This window comes from Grampus griseus (assembly GCF_964374135.1).
Source record: "Grampus griseus genome assembly, chromosome: 3".
In the NCBI taxonomy this organism is placed as follows: domain Eukaryota; kingdom Metazoa; phylum Chordata; class Mammalia; order Artiodactyla; family Delphinidae; genus Grampus; species Grampus griseus.
The window spans coordinates 61289211-61310829 of NC_139019.1; the positions used below are offsets into that span (position 1 = coordinate 61289211).

General features: G+C 37.1%; 1 protein-coding gene across 6 annotated transcripts in view; it reads right to left on the reverse strand.

Moving 5' to 3' along the window:
• Positions 1-21619, reverse strand: part of AP3B1 (adaptor related protein complex 3 subunit beta 1) — a 283649-nt gene that overhangs the window by 116846 nt on the left and 145184 nt on the right. For all 6 annotated transcript variants that reach the window (XR_014296557.1, XM_082651961.1, XM_082651959.1 and 3 more), the window contains exon 15: positions 7778-7954. Coding sequence is in view for 5 of the 6 variants with exons in the window: in XM_082651961.1 (XP_082508087.1) it covers positions 7778-7954 (177 nt within the window). In the remaining variant the exon portion in view is untranslated. The remainder of the gene's footprint in view (positions 1-7777; positions 7955-21619) is intronic.

Consider the following 21619-nt stretch of genomic DNA (forward strand, 5'->3'; position numbering starts at 1 on the left):
CTGATGGTACATAAAAAAATCATCCTTTGACGTTAATTTCCATTTATGAATTCTCTCAAACTCCTTTTCTTGAGAAATGAGAAACTGGGGAACAGAACACAACTCTACAGGATACCTTACATTTGTTCATCTATTTTTATATTTAATCATTTAAAAACAATGAGTTGTTTTTCTAAACATAACTATATTTTCACCAGCTGGTGGTCAAGTCTATGTGGTTATCCTGAAGTATCATTCTAAAATACACAATACAACACTTCAGAAGCTGAGTTCCAAAACTGAATTCAAGAAAAAAAAAAAATAGCTGAGTGCAATCTATGTTATCTTCAGATTCACTTAATAAAAAGATATGGAATACACTCTAAAATTTCTGAACACACAGTACTACATTCCATTATTGGTTATTTACAGCTACAAAGAAGAAAGCCAAGGAAAGAACCTTCATTTAGTTTTGTAAGACATATCTACTTCAGTCTTGATTACCATACTAATTTGTATTACTTTTCTTTTATGATAATCTATAAGCTCACTTAGAGTAGCCAAACCATTGTTATCACAGAGTCATAACAATCATAATATTCTAGGTGTTATGTTGACGTTCATAGTACTACATGAATTTAGTAAGAACAGTGAGTGTCAGGCTAAAACAGTGTTTTTATCAATAAACAAGCAACTCAACAGCAAACATAGGTTTCCTCTCTTTTACTCAGTTTTTTAAAAATAACTCACTGCATGAATTAATCTACATGGCACTTGGAAATGATTAACTGATTCCTTTCAAAAACCGACTTAAAATGTAAAGATAAAATCTAAATCATAAGAATGCATAAGTGACCTGGAAGATAAAATAGTGGAAATAACTACTGCAGAGCAGAATAAAGAAAAAAGAATGAAAATAACTGAAGACAGTCTCAGAAAATTCTGAGACAACATTAAACGCACCAACATTCGAATTATAGGGGTTCCAGAAGAAGAAGAGAAAAAGAAACGGACTGAGAAAATATTTGAACAGATTATAGTTGAAAACTTCCCTAATATGGGAAAGGAAATAGTTAATCAAGTCCAGGAAGCACACAGAGTCCCATACAGGACAAATCTAAGGAGAAACACGCCAAGACACATATTAATCAAACTGTCAAAATTAATTACAAGGAAAACATATTAAAAGCAGCATGGGAAAAACAACAAATAACACACAAGGGAATCCCCATAAGGTTAACAGTTGATCTTTAAGCAGAAACTCTGCAAGCCAGAAGGGACTGGCAGGACATATTTAAAGTGATGAAGGAGAAAAACCTACAACCCAGATTACTCTACCCAGCAAGGATCTCATTCAGATTTGATGGAGAAATTAAAACCTTTACAGAAAAGCAAAAGCTTAGAGAGTTCAGCACCGCCAAACCAGCTTTACCACAAATGCTAAAGGAACTTCTCTAGGCAGGAAACAAAAGGGGAGGAAATAGACCTACAAAAGCAAACCCAAAACAATTAAGAAAATGGTAATAGGAACATACATATTTATAATTACCTTAAATGTAAATGAATTAAATGCTCCAACCAAAAGACATAGACTGGCTTAATGGATACGGAAAGAAGACCCGTACATATGCTATCTATAAGAGACTCACTTCAGACCTAGGGACACAAACACACTGAAAGTGAGGGGTTGGAAAAAGATACTCCATGCAAATGGAAATCAAAAGAAAGCTGGAGTAGCAATTCTCGTATCAGACAAAATAGACTTTAAAATAAAGACTATTAGAAGAGACAAAGAAGGACACTACATAATGATCAAGGGATCGATCCAAGAAGAAAATATAACAATTGTAAATATTTATGCACCCAACATAGGAGCACCTCAAAACATAAGGCAAATACTAACAGCCATAAAAGGGGAAATCGACAGTAACACATTCATAGTAGGGGACTTTAACTCCCTACTTTCACCAATGGACAGATCATCCAAAATGAAAATAAATAAGGAAACACAAGCTTTAAATGATACATTAAACGAGATGGACTTAATTAATATTTATAGGACATTCCATCCAAAAACAACAGAATACACATTCTTCTCAAGTGCTCATGGAACATTCTCCAGGATAGGTCATATCTTGGGTCACAAATCAAGCCTTGGTAAATTTAAGAAAATTGAAATTGTATCAAGTATCTTTTCCGACCACAACGCTATGAGACTAGATATCAATTACAGGAAAAGATCTGTAAAAAATACAAAACACATGGAGGCTAAACAATACATTACTTAATAACGAAGTGATCACTGAAGAAATCAAACAGGAAATCAAAAAATACGTAGAAACAAATGACAATGGAGACATGACGACCCAAAACCTATGGGATGCAGCAAAAGCAATTCAGCAATACAATCCTACTTTAAGAAACAGGAAACATCTCGAATAAACAACCTAACCTTGCACCTAATGCAATTAGAGAAAGAAGAACAAAAAACCCCCAAAGTTAGCAGAAGGAAAGAAATCATAAAGATCAGGAAAGAAATAAATGAAAAAGAAATGAAGGAAATGACAGCAAAGATCAATAAACCTAAAAGCTGGTTCTTTGAGAAGATAAACAAAACTGATAAACCGTTAGCCAGACTCATCAAGAAAAAAAGGGAGAAGACTCAAATCAATAGAATTAGATCATGAGAGATTACTACAAGAAACTCTATGCCAATAAAATGGACAACCTGGAAGAAATGGACAAATTCTTAGAAATGCACAACCTACCAAGACTGAATCAGGAAGAAATGGAAAATATGAACAAACCAATCACAAGCACTGAAATTGAAACTGTGATTAAAAATCTTCCAACAGGGCTTCCTTGGTGGTGCAGTGGTTGAGAGTCCGCCTGCTGATGCAGGGGACACGGATTCGTGCCCCAGTCCGGGAGGATCCCACATGCCACGGAGTGGCTGGGCCTGTGAACCATGGCCGCTGAGCCTGCACGCCTGGAGCCTGTGCTCAGCAACGGGAGAGGCCACAACAGTGAGAGGCCCACGTACCACAAAAAAAGAAAAAAAAAATCTTCCAACAAACAAAAGTCCAGGACCAGATGGCTTCACAGGCGAATTCTATCAAACATTTAGAGGAGAGCTAACACCTATCCTTCTCAAACTCTTCCAAAATATAGCAGAGGGAGGAATACTCCCAAACTCATTCTAAGAGGCCAATATCACCCTGATACCAAAATCAGACAAGAATGTCTCAAAGAAAGAAAACTACAGGCCAATATCACTGATGAACATAGATGCAAAAATCCTCAACAAAATACTAGCCAACAGAATCCAACAGAACATTAAAAGGATCATACACCATGATCAAGTGGGGTTTATTCCAGGAATGCCAGGATTCTTCAATATATGCAAATCAATCAATGTGATGCACCATATTAACAAACTGAAGGAGGAATAACCATATGGTCAACTCAATAGATGCAGAGAAAGCTTTCAACAAAATTCAACACCCATTTATGATTAAAAACCCTGCAGAAGTAGGCATAGAGGGAACTTTCCTCAACATAATAAAGGCCATATATGACAAACCCACAGCCAACATCATCCTCAATGGTGAAAAACTGAAAGCATTTCCACTAAGATCAGGAACAAGACAAGGTTGCCCACTCTCACCACTCTTATTCAACATAGTTTTGGAAGTTTTAGCCACAGCAATCAGAGAAGAAAAGGAAATAAAAGGAATCCAAATCGGAAAAGAAAAAGTAAAGCTGTCACTGTTTGCAGATGACATAATACTATACATAGAGAATCCTAAAGATGCTACCAGAAAACTACTAGAGCTAATCAATGAATGTGGTAAGGTAGCAGGATACAAAATTAATGCACAGAAATCTCTGGCATTCCTATACACTAATGATGAAAAATCTGAAAGTGAAATCAAGAAAACACTCCCATTTACCACTGCAACAAAAAGAATAAAACATATAGGAATAAACCTACCTAAGGAGACAAAAGACCTGTATGCAGAAAATTATAAGACACTGATGAAAGAAATTAAAGATGATACAAATAGATGGAGAGATATACCATGTTCTTGGATTGGAAGAATCAACACTGTGAAAATGACTCTACTACCCAAAGCAATCTACAGATCCAATGCAATCCCTATCAAACTACCACTGGCATTTTTCACAGAACTAGAACAAAAAATTTCACAATATGTATGAAAACACAAAAGACTCCGAATAGCCAAAGTAATCTTGAGAACGAAAAACGGAGCTGGAGGAATATGGCTCCTTGACTTCAGACTATACTACAAAGCTACAGTAATCAAGGCAGTATGGTACTGGCACAAAAACAGAAATATAGATCAATGGAACAGGATAAAAAGCCCAGAGATAAACCCACACACATATGGTCACCTTATCTTTGATAAAGGAGGCAGGAATGCTCAGTGGAGAAAGGACAGCCTCTTCAAGAAGTGGTGCTGGGAAAACTGGACAGGTACATGTAAAAGTATGAGATTAGATCATTCCCTAACACCATACACAAAAATAAGCTCAAAATGGATTAAAGACCTAAATGTAAGGGCAGACACAATCAAACTCTTAGAGGAAAACATAGGCAGAACACTCTATGACATAAATCACAGCAAGATCCTTTTTGACCCACCTCCTAGAGAAATGGAAATAAAAACAAAAATAAACAAATGGGACCTAATGAAACTTCAAAGCTTTTGCACAGCAAAGGAAACCATAAACAAGACCAAAAGACAACCCTCAGAATGGGAGAAAATATTTGCAAATGAAGCAACTGACAAAGGATTAATCGCAAAAATTTACAAGCAGCTCATGCAGCTCAATAACAAAAAAACAAACAACCCAATCCAAAAATGGGCAGAAGACCTAAATAGACATTTCTCCAAAGAAGATATACAGACTGCCAACAAACACATGAAAGAATGCTCAAAATCATCAATCATTAGAGAGATGCAAATCAAAACTACAATGAGATATCATCTCACACCAGTCAGAATGGCCATCATCAAAAAATCTAGAAACAATAAATGCTGGAGAGGGTGTGGAGAAAAGGGAACACTCTTGCACTGCTGGTGGGAATGTGCATTGGTACAGCCACTATGGAGAACGTATGGAGGTTCCTTAAAAGACTACAAATAGAACTACCATATGACCCAGCAATCCCACTACTGGGCATATACCCTGAGAAAACCATAATTCAAAGAGAGTCATGTACCAAAATGTTCATTGCAGCTCTATTTACAATAGCCAAGAGATGGAAACAACCTAAGTGTTCATCATCGGATGAATGGATAAAGAAGATGTGGCACATATATACAATGGACTATTACTCAGCCATAAAAAAGAAACGAAATTGAGCTATTTGTAATGAGGTGGATGGACCTAGAGTCTGTCATACAGAGTGAAGTAAGTCAGAAAGAGAAAGACAAATACCGTATGCTAACACATATATATATGGAATTTAAGAAAATAAAATGTCATGAAGAACCTAGGGGTAAGACAGGAATAAAGACACAGACCTACTAGAGAATGGACTTGAGGATATGCGGAGGGGGAAGTGTAAGCTGTGACAAAGTGCGAGAGTGGCATGGACGTATATACACTACCAAACGTATAATAGATAGCTAGTGGGAAGCAGCTGCATAGCACAGGGAGATCAGCTCGGTGCTTTGTGACCACCTAGAGGGGTGGGATAGGGAGGGTGGGAGGGAGGGAGACGCAAGAGGGAAGAGATATGGGAACATATATATATGTATAACTGATTCACTTTGTTATAGAGCAGAAACTAACAGACTATTAAAGCAATTATACTCCAATAAAGATGTAAAAAAAAAAGATGTAAAAAAAATGAAAAAATAAAAGAGACTTCGGAAAGTAAAAAAAAAACTCTAAATCATAGAAATATGCTCAAAATATTTGCAATTATTTGCTCACAAGTTTGGTACACCAATCAGCAAAAGCTATAATAATACAACTCACATCACAATTAGGGATGAAGACAATCCGAAAGTATATGAATGAATATATGAATTTGAGGAGTCAACCTGAGAATTGTGAATGGCCAATATCAGGTTACTGAAGAAAGAATGTGATCTATGGGTAGGGAAAGAAGGCAGAATGAGAGGGAGACACATACAAAGAGATACACAGCAGATACAAGAAAGGAGACACAAACACTGATGGAAGAGGGAGAGAATGACAAAGACATTAGACTGCGGTAGATGGGGTGCGTGCGTGTGTGAAGGCTATCAAAGAGATATCCAGGTAGAGAGAGTTTTAGAGAAGGAGGGGGACAAGAACAGAGACAGAGAGTGGGAAATAGAAGGGGGGAAATCACAGAAGCTAAGTAAGAGTCCCAGTCAGAAAAATTAAGGAGAAACAGAGACAGGACACAGAGCATAAAGCCTACTAAGTGTCCTAGCTGTAAATGAGCAAGAATCCTTTTCCAGTCTCACTGACCAGATTAAGCCCTCCACCTGTAGAGAAGAACTATTCAGACAAAGGAAGAAGAATGAGAAAGACCCTATTTTATATTGGGTTGGCCAAAAAGTTTGTTCAGGTTTTTCTGCAACATCTTATGGAAAAACCCAAATGAACTTTTTGGCCAACCCCAATATATAGTGGTGATTCTATGTATTTTATACATAGAGGCTATTCCTCTTACCAACAGTTCCTCAGAGTCAACTGATTTAAAAAATGAATATTCTAAACAGAAAATCTGGTCAATTACACCACTTTTTTTTTTTTTTTTTAACTCTGGTTTCTTAATGCCTGCTTCTTCCCCCAAAGTGCACACACCCTGCAGGTGGGTGGGAGAGACAGGCCGCAGCTCCCACTTTGGCTGGGCTGGGCACTGCTGGGAACAGCACAGGCCATGTCTGTACAAGCTCAACATATTCTCCCAGCTGGAAGGGCCCTTGCTAGTCAGCGCTTCCCCAAACTGCACTCCTTTGTCAATGGGTCTCAAATGTTGGGGGGGGGGGCACCAGAACCACCAGGTGGGGCTTAGCAAAGCGTAGACTTCGGTTTCCCTCTAGGTCAGAGGCAAGGCCCAGAGGCTACCTTATTAACCAGCACCCCGAGAGCTCCTGCTCCACGTAGTCATTGGGCCACATGTGCAGGACGGCTGTGATGGTTAAAGCCATTCCTTAGTCACACACCACACCCCTCTGGAGAGGCACAGAGCCCACCAGTGCCGAACTCACTTGATCTTATCTCAACATTTCCCGAATCTGACTATAACGCTGTTTTAAAAAATGAGAATAACTAAAAAACACTGAACGGCTTTCCCTTCACATGGGGGACAAAGTCCATAGCACTTGCCACTCCAAGTCTTGCCCTTGCCTACCTTTCCAAACTCAGCTTTAAGTTTCCTGAAAGCAACAAGCTGTTTCATGACTCTGACCCCCTGCTCTCCTCTTTCCTTTTTCTGTATGGTAAACTACTCCTTACAAGCCCTTAGTCAAGAGTCTTATCCTTCATGAAACTTTGACCTCTCTCCTTCTATTTCAGACTTTCAATAACTTTCTCCTCTGGAGTTCCACTGTATCACAATACTTCTATTATAGCACTTACCACATACTATTTCATTTTTTTATGTTTTTCTCCTCTACTAGACCGGAATTTCATCTCTTTATACCACTACCATCTAAAGTCAAACCTTAAAAGAAATAGGCACCTGGTAATTGTTGAACGGACAGACTAATGTATCAGAGCAAAGAGGAAAGTAGATTTCACATAGGTAGACTAAGGATTAGTCTCTTACCTGTTTGGAGTTGGTTAAATACAGTTTTGCTCCAAGATTTAAAATCTGCAGCTTTACCAGATCATCTTCACCAGTGAAGCTTTTAGCCGTCTTCCTCAAAACATCAGGGGCAATTTTAGGAACTCGTTCACAGTTTTCTCCAATTAGCCAAAGAATACTTGCTCTAGCCACAGGAACCTAATAGTAGAAGCAGATTATATACAAATGTTACAAATAATATAATCATACTCTCCTTAATATTAACATAGAAAAGGCTTTAAATATTATAAAGGTTTTATCATCTATTAATTTATTTAACATATATCCAGGAAGTCCTCCTGTATTTATGAATTTTCTTCAGTTACCAGAAATTCTGATTAAAACTGATTTCAGAGATAATGCTTAAGAAAAGATTCATAAAGGAAAAACCACTGGTCTAGAATCTTGATTCTAACAGTGATCCACCAATTCTTGGGCTAAGTCTGTCTGGCCGTGCCCATTTATTTATCATTGTTGCTGCTTCTGTGCTATAATAGCAGAAGAGTAGTTGCAACAAAGACCGTAAGGCTGAAAATATTTACTTATCTAGCAATTTACAGAAAAAGTTCGCCGACCGCTGCTCTAGCGCATTCACAAACCTCGATGCCTATATAAAAATCATCTAGGGTTATGACTAAAACTGTAGGGTTTTGGTAACAGTTCTAAGACAGTAGTTCTGTGATGGGGTCCAGGAATCCATGCTTCATGAAGCATTACAGATGATTCCGGAGACAGGTGGTCTGCAAACCACGTTTTGAGAATCTATGGACAATACAGAAAAAGGAATAGACCCATTAAAGACTATGATTCCAAATCAAAACCGTTATTGCCCTCTATGTATCTATATCTGCAGCACTGGAAATAAATAAAACTGACAAAATCATCAAGGCCTACTTATAAAATCATGAATGCTGGTCTATTATTTGGTCATCAACAATAGAAATGGGAATAAGATAAATTTGTCCAATACTGCATTTTTGGCATTATATATATTTTCAATTATCTACATTTCCATATAATTTGTTTCTTAAAAATAAATGCTCTGTTACAAATTGGAAACCTTCCACCAGCACCATTAAGACTAACATTTTATTTAGAGCATGCAAATTAGTTTTATTACTATTTGTTTATTTGTATCCTCCCCCTTTCAATATCCTTCAAAAGGAATTTGAAGGGGTATGTAAATTAGTTTCTGTGAACATTTTCACCTAGTATAGAAAATTTGCTTTTAATAATAAATGAAAAAGCCAATGGCTATCATTAAGAGGTAGCATCACAAGAAGAGATAAGACTCTTTATGAAGTCCTTTTCTAATGCCTCAAATAAAGTCCTAATGTTTTCATTATAGTTTCACAGCTGTACACAGTAAGACTGTTAAGAAAGTGAGAATGAGGACCTTTGCACAGCTAGAATTTTATCACAATATATACCACCTTGAATTCCTTCAAAACACCCATTTCAAGAAATAACATAAAATTATTAAGACACCGCTAAGTCTTTCACCAGAAGGCGAATGAGGTCATCAGAAAACTTTAAAGTATACATTTTCAAATAATGTGATAACAGTATCATCTTTAAATTAATATTAGAATAAGTTTAGTAAGAGAGAAGAAATCAGTATGCTTACATAATAAGTGTAAGTACTAACTATAAGTATTGAGTAAAATACAAAATGCTATTACAGATCTATTCACGTAGTATGATAAAACTGATATCCTTACTGTATACCGATTTCTGGAAAGAAAGAGGCTATTTCTAACGTTCCGAAGGTTACACTGCATTAAGACTTTACTCCCAATCTATTATTTTAAATTGGGCTAAAGAACAATAATTGAGTGGTACCCTAAATTTTCCAGTACGAAGCAGTTCAAGTTGCCTGCCATAATGGAAGGTATGTCTAAATAAGAATATATGGGCAACTTCAGATTTCAGTTATGCTAGATTTATTTTTCTTAAATATTTTATTATAAATTACCAGTATAAAAATTAGATTTCTATGACATATCACATCTGTTACCCCACTTTAAGTAATTTTCCTCTGGTTATACACTTATTTATTTATTTACTTCTTTGCAATTAAAAAGACAACCCAATAAAGGTCTAAGAGATTATTTATATTCCTATTCATTAATATATCAAGATTAAAATAATAATATTTAAATACTCTAAACATTCATAAGTCATACATTTAAAATATAACTCTTTAAAAAATTAAAAATCAGTAAGTTCTAAAGCTCACAATGAAAATCTCTAGGTGAGGGGGGTGGGTGGGCGGGGCCAGGATCATATTCAGAGAGTCTAGTACTAAGTAATAAAATTTCTATTTTAAAAACATAGAAAATGGCAACTAAGGAGCCTGCCTGCCGCAACTAAGAAGCCCACGAGTCGCAACTAAGGAGCCCGCCTGCCGCAACTAAGACCTGACACAACCAATAAAACACACACACACACACACACAGAAAACTTCTTCACAACAGGAAATAATATCACTATAAATATACTAATACCAATCTTTCCATGATGACATTAGAAAGCTTAGAAAACTGACAAACCCAATGTTTTTGTGCATTTGGCTGGAATCAGAATAAGATTTTCAAATTTCAGCCCTGCCTTTCTCTCCCAATTAAGTTATAAGACTCTTATTTGTACACCACTGATACTATGAATCCGTGGCCACTATTTTCAAGGATTTGAAGCAACTGAAAAAAGAGCAATAAGAAAATTAGTCACTTTTTGTCCTTCACGGTCTTTTCAAACAGAACAAATAGGAACACGGAACTAAGGCCAAACCAATAACACACATGTATGCATATAATACTTTCATTATGAACCTTTTTTTTTCAATATTTTTGAAGACAAACTGGATTGTAAATGACTTTGCCTGATTCTTTATTCTAAATGCCCTGAGCAAGTGGTTAAGTGCACTTTTTAAACCTTCTACCAGAAGGCAGTTTCCACTGCCATTTTAACCCATTAACTTGCCTGCAAAAACAAATAATGTTTGCTAGCTGACCACAACAGTTATAGAAAGACATCTAGAAAGATTTTACAGATCACTCTGTAAGCAGTTCAATTTAAAAGCTATTGTGTTACAATACCAGCTCACTGCACAATGCAACAGTGTAAAGTAAATCCTGCAAAAACATCGATTTTATTTATTTAAATTTGTCAAAGGCAAAATCAGTAGACATCTAAACAAACTGCATGCAAACAGCACATCAGACCCAATATTCTGCATGTGGACTCAATATGCATGAAAACCTGAGTGTGGATTAAGTGGGGATGGCAGGGCAAGTGTAGTTAACTTGTGAAATGGCAGGCGCTCATGAGGTAGCTGGGCACAGAGGACATAAGGCTAAGGCGCTACTTCAGTATCGCTCAGTAGTCTACCAAATAACATCTTTCAACTCTTCTTTTATAATGTGAAACCCTCACCTGTCCCATTAAAGATTATGTGAAATCCTCTTAGAACAATCCTCAGGTAGTGTGCATTTTATTCTGGAAGAACTTTGCTCCCAAAGTAGTATTTACTACAAATGAAGGATACTCCAAAGGATAAAATATTCACAATCAGGACAGTTGAGTGCCTTATCAACATAAATTATTCAATATAAATGAATTTTAAATACAGAATTAATTTAAATTTTAGTTTTCAGATTTTCAACTATGCCACTTACATAACAAATGGAATCAAAGTCTTGAATACAATAAAATCTGTGTTCTCTTTTTTAAAAAATTACATAGCTAACATCTAATGAGTTCCCACCATGTTTTACAGGCATTGTTTTTAAGTACCTTACCTGTTTTCTCAGTCAGTTATCACAAAATCCCTATGAAGTAGACTCTACCATTATCCCCACTTGATATATGAGGAAACTGGGGCACAAACGAAATAAGAAACTTGCCCAACATCTCACAGCTTGTCAGTGATGCAACTAGGACTAGAACTCCAAGTCTAGATCCAGAGTTCGCCATGGGCACTGGGCAGAGACAATGAGTGCGCTATATTCTAGGAAGAATACTGGTCAGCAAGGCAAGAAGACTGGTTCTGGCTCCTGACTGATCACATATATCATGGAGACAAACGATTTCACATCAATGAGCTTCATTTACTCATTAATCAAATGAAAGTTTATTCCTTTGCACCTATTCCTTTGCCACACTGTGCAACGGCTCCCTTAAGGCCTCCTGCAGCTTCCCCAGAGCGAGCCTTTTTTTTCAGGGCAGATCTAGGCCATCTTCTTGACTATTCCCACACTTATGAACATGGGGCATTTTCCCACTTCCTTTTACCTCTGGTTTTATGGATAAGTAAGGTGGTCACGGTGCGAAGAGGTCTAGCTGTCACCTCGGTTCCTCCTCCTCTCAGAGGGTACATGAGCCCAGGATTTCGTCCTGATAAAGTGGCTTAGGTACTGAGGGAAAACATGCTCAATAGTGTCCTCTTGTCCTCTGACACTGGTCAGATTGGCTCTTTCTAAAATCCAGGGGGTCTAGGATTTAGGTCAAATAGGCAGAGATTCAGTAAGAAAGAGGTCTCATTTAAGGCTCTCAGGCTTAATGTTAGAATCACGTGCCCACATTTAAAAGTCCTCAAGTGCTTGGTCAGATTAATAAAGCCCACTTTCTTTCCCACATGGCCATTGTTCTGTGAACAGGTCTCTTGACTGGAGCAGAGATTCTGGGGATTCACTTCTGATTTGAAGCTGTTGTTGGCTACATCCCTCACCACATTCTTCTGGAGTAACTTGTGCCGCCAATCCCTGGCCATTTTTAGGGCTGTGCCTTACAAACCACCTTGCTTCTTTCTTCCTTGTCCCACTTCAAGCACTTCAGCTTCCTGAGGTATGTTAACGGTAAAAACTCATCACCTTTTCATTCTCCAAAAGTTCGGGGTTTTTTGCTATAGAACTGCATATAGTTTTTCTTATAATTATTTTAATCTCTTCTATGTCACAGTCCCAATTTGTCTACTTTTGCCTTCTCTCCACCTTATCAGAATCAGGAGGGGTTTTTACTTTATTGTCTTTCCAAAGGACCACATTTAAGATGTACTGATCAATTTCAACTATCTTTATTTGGGATTCCATTTTACACAATCATCTCTGATCCCACTTAGGTTTCTATGCTTTCTTTCACTGTTATTTTTCAAATGTCTCAGGACAAATATCAAATTCTCTTATTTTTGGTCTATTTACTTTAAAAATGGTGACAGTTATAGCTTTAGCCATGCCCCACACATATTGAAATAACGTATTTTCTTTTTCTGTGCTTTTTGGAAAGCCTGTATTTTTTTTCTTTAAACTTTAATTTAAAAGTGTATTTCTGGGCTTCCCTGGTGGCACAGTGGTTGAGAGTCCGCCTGCCGATGCAAGGGACACGGGTTCATGCCCCGGTCTGGGAAGATCCCACATGCCGCGGAGCAGCTAGGCCCGTGAGCCATGGCCACTGAGCCTGCGCGTCTGGTGCCCGTGCTCCGCAACGGGAAAGGCCACAACAGTGAGAGGCCTACGTACCGCAAAAAAAAAAAAAAAAGTGTATTTCTTGCTTCACAACTGCTCTGGTACCATTTTAAAATATTTAATTCTTACGTTATTGCTTAGGGTTAAAAAATATAAAAGCTTTAAGTTTACTTTATGTCTAAGTAAATGATTTTTTGTAAATGTTCTATGGATATATCCATAAAAGTGGGTATTATCTGTTCAAGAGATATAAGATTTTAGCTATATTTACTATATCAAGTATTGATTCTGTTATTTAATGTCTCTATGTCCTTACATCTACATCTTACTTAAAAATCTATGAGGTATATCTAATTCGAGACAAGCATATTAAAGTCACCCACCAAAACTGTATTTTATCTATTTCTCCTTGCATTTTCAATAGATTTTTCATTTACATATTTATTTGGTTGCCATATTTTTTATGCACATAGGTTTATGTTTCTTAATTTCTTTGTAAATTGGGCCTTTTTTTTCATTTTATAATGTTCCATTTTATCCTGTTAAAAGACTTTAATTAATTTTAAATTCTTGTTGGTATGCACTTAATGTCTCTTTCCCTACTTTCTTACTTTCAACCTTTATCACTTTGATTATGGTGTTTTAATTATAAATGGCCTCAATCTGGCTTTTGTTTTTCATTCCAATTTGAAAGTCTGTCTTCTAATGAGAGAATGCAATCCATTCATATTCAGAGTAGGATGTATTTGATTTTTACTCTTCCATCTTACTTCTTGATTTTAACTGTTCCATTTTAATTTTTAAAAATTTATTATTTACTTTACATTTTGCTTTTCTTTTTTTCCTTTTGTGAATTTGGAATTCCCACCATATTTTGTATTCCACTAATAGTTATCTTCTATCTGACAAAAACAGAAAAACAAGCTTTGCTATATAGATTTGTGAGAAAGTATGTACTTGGCTAATATTCCAACAACTGCCGTAGAGAAAGTCGATGCAATCAAACATTTTCCTGAGCCCCATACAGGGACATAATCAAATACAACAAATTCTTCTTCCAAGAAAGTCTGTGGTTTGCTTGATATGGGTCTTATATGCTGCCACAGGTTTCATGTATAAGCAGCTGCATTCTCCTGAAAGCACTAACACTCCCTTGCCTTTGCGTCTTCCTTTCTAACAAGAGCAGAACAAGCTTAAAAGCACAAGTTTTAACTAAATTCTGCACAAGATGATGGGGAATACAGAACTCCACATTCCTATTTCTTTCTCATAACCAGACACACATTTCTCCATCATTCTTTATACACAAGGAATTAACTGTTTTCCCTATCAAAACCCACTGTTTTCACCCTAAGATAAGCTATTTTCACCTTACTATTTTTTAAACAAAATTCACATTTTATTTAGGTTGAAATAAACTATACAAAATTGATTTTCTTCACCAAAAATAACAGCAATATTTTCTGTATTATTCCTAGATAAACTACAAAACACTTATTTTTGTAGTTTTTCTAGGTTTTGCTTGTAAATCAAGATGAGGCAGTAGATACAGTCTTGGAAAAAAACCAAGAAAACAAACAAATTGGTTGTCAGTATCCATGGGCTCTGATCCTGTCTTGCCCATGAAACAGAAGTGTTCAAAAAGCTTATGAGGATGTAGGCTCAATAAAGGAATAGAATGTAAACAGCAACAACCAGATGTGGAACAACAATGGCAGGCTCTTCCATTCAAACTTTAACTGTAATTTGTTCCTTTAACTTTATTTGATAAAGACAGAATCTACACTGAAATTCTTGTTTGGCGAGCTCACACATTTCTCTTACAGTCTGATAATTTTCTTAACTGTCCCTTACGGATTTTTAACAGCATACTTAAAACTCCTACCATTCAAAGGTCAGTCATTGTAACATTTTATAAAATGTATTCCTTCCTCCCATACCTCCTCAAAATTTATTTCTTCAAAGAACTGATAACTCAATCCCTGACAACTGGATCCACAGCGATAAATATTATGTCTAAAATGATTTAACTAATACAATTCCAAAGTGCCATTAGCAGAGATCACACAGAGTGTAACGTGGTACTTTCAATGCTATCTTCTGGAAGAACAGTTAGGTCTCCAAAGCATGGGAGTTCAAACGGGCCATTTAAACAGGCGGATTATCAATGACTAATGTACTCAGTGGGAGGCCTACAGATCAAGATATTCAGTGATTAAGTGGCCTACGTACACCTTACAACTTTTCTATAAGATATTTTCAAATTTCTGACAGATTTTTTCAAATATCAAATATAAGAGAAAGCCTATTTTAAAAGTCTCTTAGGTATTTTCAATGGTTTCTGAATTATCTGTAGGGAGCTCTGACTTACTTGTATAGAGTTTGATATATGTATCCACCATTAAATCCAAATCGTGTTTTATATCAAAATTTATGTTAAGCAAAGCCAAGTTACTTGACCTTTGGTCTGTCAAAGTGTTCCTCAGGTATGCTTTGAGATGATTTCGCCCATTTTCATAGCATTCATTCTCAACCTTTGTCACAGGAAGAATACATAGGACCTTCAGCAATGCATAAACATTAGGGAAAAACTCGACGTCTGGCAGATGAAGGGCTTCATAAATAGTGGATGGAAGTTCTATATGTTTCCCTCTGTGTTTCCACTTGATTCTCCAACCATGCATCATGCTCCTCTGATGTATTGAATTTGAGCTGTCCCATGACAGAGGGTACCAGAGATAAGCATTTAAGAGCTTTGAGGTGCTGTTCTGAGAATATATCTTTCAGTTCCTGAATAATGTGTTTCACTGTTGGAACACTTAAGAGTTTATAGTAACTCGCAGAGGTTAGCTGAGATTTCAGGTTACTGTACTGAGCTCTGCGAAATTTCCCTGGGAGTTTCATCTGAATATCAAGTTTGGTTGCCAAATTTGTGGCTTCCTCAAACTAAAATTCATGATAAACTTCGATATTTTCCATCACTTCATTTAGTGAATGCAGCACTGAAGTCAAACTACTGGCTGCAAAGAAGGCATCAGAGGTTTGCCCCTGAAGATTTTTCCCAAAGGTTCTTGTAAAAGATAGAACATTTTTAAGAACAACAATGGTAACAATGAAATCAAAATCTGTTACTGCACTACAGAGTACAAACGCTTGGCCAGCTATACAGTTATTCCATTTGTGTCACTAATTATACCATCTAAACACGAAACAAGTGCTGGTAGGAGGTCCACTAAGATTCCAAACGCATCATGCCTGCCTGTCCACTGAGAATAGCAAATTTCCTTCAGTTCTTTGCCCCTTTCTTCACTGTTCTGAAAGAGGACAGAAATTACATTGTAAAGCTCTAAAAGCAGTTGTGGTGACTGATGGAAAAAAGAACAAACTTCCTCAATTGTTCCTAATGTGACAGACACTCCCGTAAGAGGCACTGATTTTGCCAACCACATATTTAAGGCACAGGAAGAGCAGAGTGTGTAGATAGCTTGGGGATATTTCTCTAAAAGTCTAGAAGCAACAACTTTCACTTTGGAAGAAAATCCACTGGACACAATGTAAGCCTGGCCACGACAGTACTCCATGTTTAATCCCCACTTCTCAGTTATCGTAGTGTGAAATTTCACAGCCAAAATTTCTGCATCGGCTTCATAAGGCAGGAAGCCCACAAATTCCTCTCTCAGGTTGTGAGCTTCGTCAACAAACCTCACCAACACAGGCAGGTGCTCTTCCTCTGCTATGTCCACCACATCATCAGTGACGATGGAAAAGAAGTGAGAGTCTCACTTCCCTGAGGGTTTCTTCCCGAATGCAGCTCTCACAGATCTCTAGCATCTGTTTTTGCTGTGTTTTCAAACAGAACAATGTGTTAACTGCCATTGTCTCAAAGCCTTTTCACCAGAACTGATCCGGCACTCCAGCAGTGCCTGAAGGTTATGAGGAGTAAAGAGACCTTCTGGGATTTCATCAGCTTCATGTCCATCCAGAGGTATGTTCTGTTTCCCCATAAGAATTAAAATTTCAAATAAAGATTTTAAGTATTCTTTGTTTTCCTTCTCTTCAAGGGTTAAAGGTAAAATGTCTTCATCCTGCTCTTCACCCCCTTCTTCTGCACTGGGGTCCTGAGCATTGCCGTTGTTTATTTCCTTATGTTTTGATTCCTGTTCAGAAGTTTCATCAATTTTCTTCTGTTTCAGTGTCCTGATTTCATCTTCACTCAATTCTTTTATTCGTTTTTTCTGTGTCTGTGTGGATTATTCAAATGGTTGGTAAGATCAAATATTGTTGGTATTGCATTATCTCGAAGAACTGCCCTGTAAGGACTAGTTCTACGGATCATATAAGTCTCAAAGTGTTTGGCACACAATCGGTAATGTTAAATTAGTTGATCAGGCGTTTTAACTTCTAAGTCGGCTCTCCTACAATTCTCCACTAACTTCTGGCATCTGGCTGGATCCCGCGGGAACCTGAAAAAGGCCAGGTCCGACTGCGTGCTCTTCCACGTGCAGCTGGGGGCCATGCAGAAGCTCCACATCCTCGTCTGCCCGCCGGCCGGCCCAGCCCTCCCCTCCCCCTTCCTCAGGCAGCCCGCCTGCCCGTCGGGGATGGGGAGGGGAGACAGGCCGGTGTGCCAGGAGGTGGGGGGCACCTTACTACTTTTTAAACACAAGATGAGAATATGAAAATAATTTCACTTCTCTCCCCTCTCTTCCTCCCATGAGACCTTCAAAACACATTTATTCCACCCCAATCCCACCCTACCCCTAGATTTTCTGATTGTTCAATATTTTTAGTTCCAGATTATTAGAATTTCCTTTATATTATGGCCCTTCTTTTTCAAGAGTTCTCAGCACTTTTGTTAGACATTCCTAGTCTATCTTTATACATTCTAATTATGTGTATAAATATATACATATATTTGTGTATCTCTATTCTTTGATTTCCCCAAACTAGAGTTCACTGCTGTGGTTCATTAGTTCTTGCTTAGAAAAGTGGTTCTTACTAGATGATGTAACACTTGTCTAAAAGGTATCTAAATACCTGTAGGAGTATTTGTGATTGTTACAATGACTAAAAATACTACTGAAATTTGATGCTTGGTACACAGGGACGCTGGATGTCTATCTCAGTAGACTTGAGGAAAAGATTTTACCCTCTTATCTCCCATCAATAGATCACTGACAAATAATGTCAAACATCTGTTCCACATATGGGCAAATATGGACCAATCTAATGCCTAATTTCTCAATGATTTAGGGAAATCAAAAGGAAACAACAATAAAGTCCTGGCCAGGTCAGTGAGTAGGCAAGTGAATTGAATACAAAAAAGAGAGACTAGAAATGGAAAACAGATACAGCATGATGTATTGGTTAAGAAAGCAGACCTACTAGCTATGTGACCTTAGGCAAGTTACTTAACCTCTCTGTGCCTCAATTTTCTTTTATGTAAAATATACAGAATAGAATGTACCTTTCAGAGTTGTTATTAAAATTAATGATTTATATTTTTAAGGTGCTTAGAATAGTGCCTGGCATATGATTAGCACTACAGGAGTTATGTTAAATAAATTAGTAAAATAGAATTGAAGCAACAAGGATGCTTACTAAATTCAAACCTTATCATTAAGTCTGTCTTCCTCAAAAACTTTAAATATAGCCAAGATCATAATTACAGCTTACACGAAGCTCTGTTTTAAATGTTTCAAATATGTTGACTCATTTATTCCTCACAACAGATCTATAGTTATTAGTACTACGGTTCCCATTTTACAGAGAAGAAAACTGGAGCAGGGAGAAGTCAAGTATTGCTTAAGATCACAAAGCTAGTAAAAGGCAGAGACTAAATTTGAACACAACTCATCTGGTTTTCAAATCCACTCTCTTAGCCTCTCATACACAGTCTTTGTAATAAGTCCTGACTTTGACGATTAATCAACAATAACAGTAGATATGAAGACAAAGAACAGTGGTGAGAATGTGGTAGAAGATCAGATGCTAAGTGACCCTGTGAGTATTATTCTTAGCTTTAAGATAAATGTGTAACTGCCCTGCAAGCTTTAATAACACTCTGAAGGAAAGAAAACTTTGCCACTAGAGAGATTAAAAATTGGTCCTGACTAGTACGCTCCAAACCTAGCCATCTATTACCTTTAACTATACAACTATGATCCCTCTGAACAGACTCTGAGTATAGATTACCCCATCTTCAAACAAGGAAGAAGCGTGACCCTTGCACAACACGGGTTTGAGCTGCATGGGTCCACTTACACGCAGATTTTTTTTTTTCCCAAAAAACATAGAGTCGCAGGTTTTGCATATGCAGATTCAACCAACCTGGATCAAAATTTCCACCCCCGGTTGGTTGAGTCTGTGGATGCAAAACTTACGAATATGAGGGCTGGCTGTAATATACTGCCCCCTCCTTAAACTACAACCCCTCTAGTTAGGAACATTAGCTGTCAAACTAACCAACATTCAAGGGACAGGCAGAGCAAAAGACAAACACAATGGAGAAGAGTTTGAAGGAAAACCAGACAGAAGCAATGGAGAGAATGTCTCAAAAGGGAAGCAGTGGTCAGAGAAATCAAATGCTAATGAAAGATCAAGAAAGATGTGGACAGCAAATTATCCACTGGATTTAATAAAAGGAGATAGTCAATGACCTTGCAAAAGAAGAAGTAGTGGAGTGTCAAAATCAGACTGTGGTAAAGCAATTATACCCCAATAAAGATGTTAAAAAAAAAAAAATCAGACTGTGATGGGTTGACGAGTTGAAGGTAAGGAAATAAAAAAAAAAAAAATTCTTTTCAGGTAATTCTTCCAAAAACTTTAGTTCTAAAGGAAGAAGAGAATGAAATAGGACACAAATAACAGTAACAGCTAACACACGGTGCTGTGTGACAGGCAATGTTCTAAGAGCTTTACATTTCTTAACTAACACAATACTGTCAATAACATAGGTTCTTTTACCCTCACCATTTTATACTGGTGGGCAAAGTGATGGGCAAAGTGAAGTATAGCGATATTAATGTAAGGACATGTAATGTGACAGAACAAAAATTAATATTTATTTTTAAATTTAATTTAATTTTTAAACAACTTCAGATGTATAGAAAACTTACAAGAAGAATAAAAGGAATTTCTGAATACCCTTCACCCACATTTCCCAAATGTCAACATTTTACTACATTTGCTCTAGCTTTCTACATATACAAACACATTTTGGTTTCCAAATCACTCAAAGTTGTAGATATGCCCTAATACTCTGAAATACTTCAGTGTAAACTACCTAAAAAAAGGAATGCTCTTATATAATGAACACAGTAGAATTATTTAAAAACCAAGAAACTGAACACTGAACCAATACTGTCAACTATTCTAAAGATTTTATTTAGATTTTTCCAATTATTCCTATAAAATCCTTTATAGCAAAAGAAAATCCAAAATTATGTTACATAGAGTTGTCATAATCCTTCTAATCTCTTTTAACCTGCAAAATTCCTGAGTTTTTCTTTCCATTTTATGATATTAGCATTTTTAAAGACTGTAAGACAATTATTTTGTAGAATATCCTCATTTGGTTTTGTCTCATGATTAGATTCAAGTTATTCAGTTTTGGCAGGAATTCAACAGACTTGATGCTGAGTTCTATTTGGTGTATTTTATCAGAAGGTACATAATCGCATTTCTGGCAATGATAACAATGTTCATTTGGTTCAGGTAGTGTCTGCTAGGCTTCTCCATTGTAAAGTCAAAAGTCAATAATTTGCCCTTTTAAATTAAGAATAACTTATGAGGTTATTTATACCTTGAAAGTATGCAAATATCCTGTTACTACTCAAGTTTTCACACCCTAGTTTTCAGCATTTGTTAATGATTCTCGCGTGAATCAATTACTGTTGTGATGGCTATTCTAATTCCATCTTTTTTTTTTTTTTTTTTTTTTTTTTTGCAGTACACGGGCCTCTCACTGCTGTGGCCTCTCCCGTTGTGGAGCACAGGCTCCGGACGTGCAGGCCCAGCGGCCACGGCTCACGGGCCCAGCCGCTCTGCAGCATGTGGGATCCTCCAGGACCGGGGCACGAACCCGTGTCCCCTGCATCGGCAGGCGGACTCTCAACCACTGCACCACCAGGGAAGCCCTCTAATTCCATCCTTTGTTCTTCTATAATTATTAGTTGTTTTTCTGCATTGTAAGGAAGAACTTCCCTTCCTCCTTACTCATTCATTAATTCATCCATTCAAGTGTGGATTCAGAGATTCTTACCCTATTCAATAGGTTATAACCCTTTTACCATCATTTATTTTGTTGCTCAAATTAGCCAGTAGGGGCTCCTTTAAGCTGGCTCTTGTATCTTTCTGACAC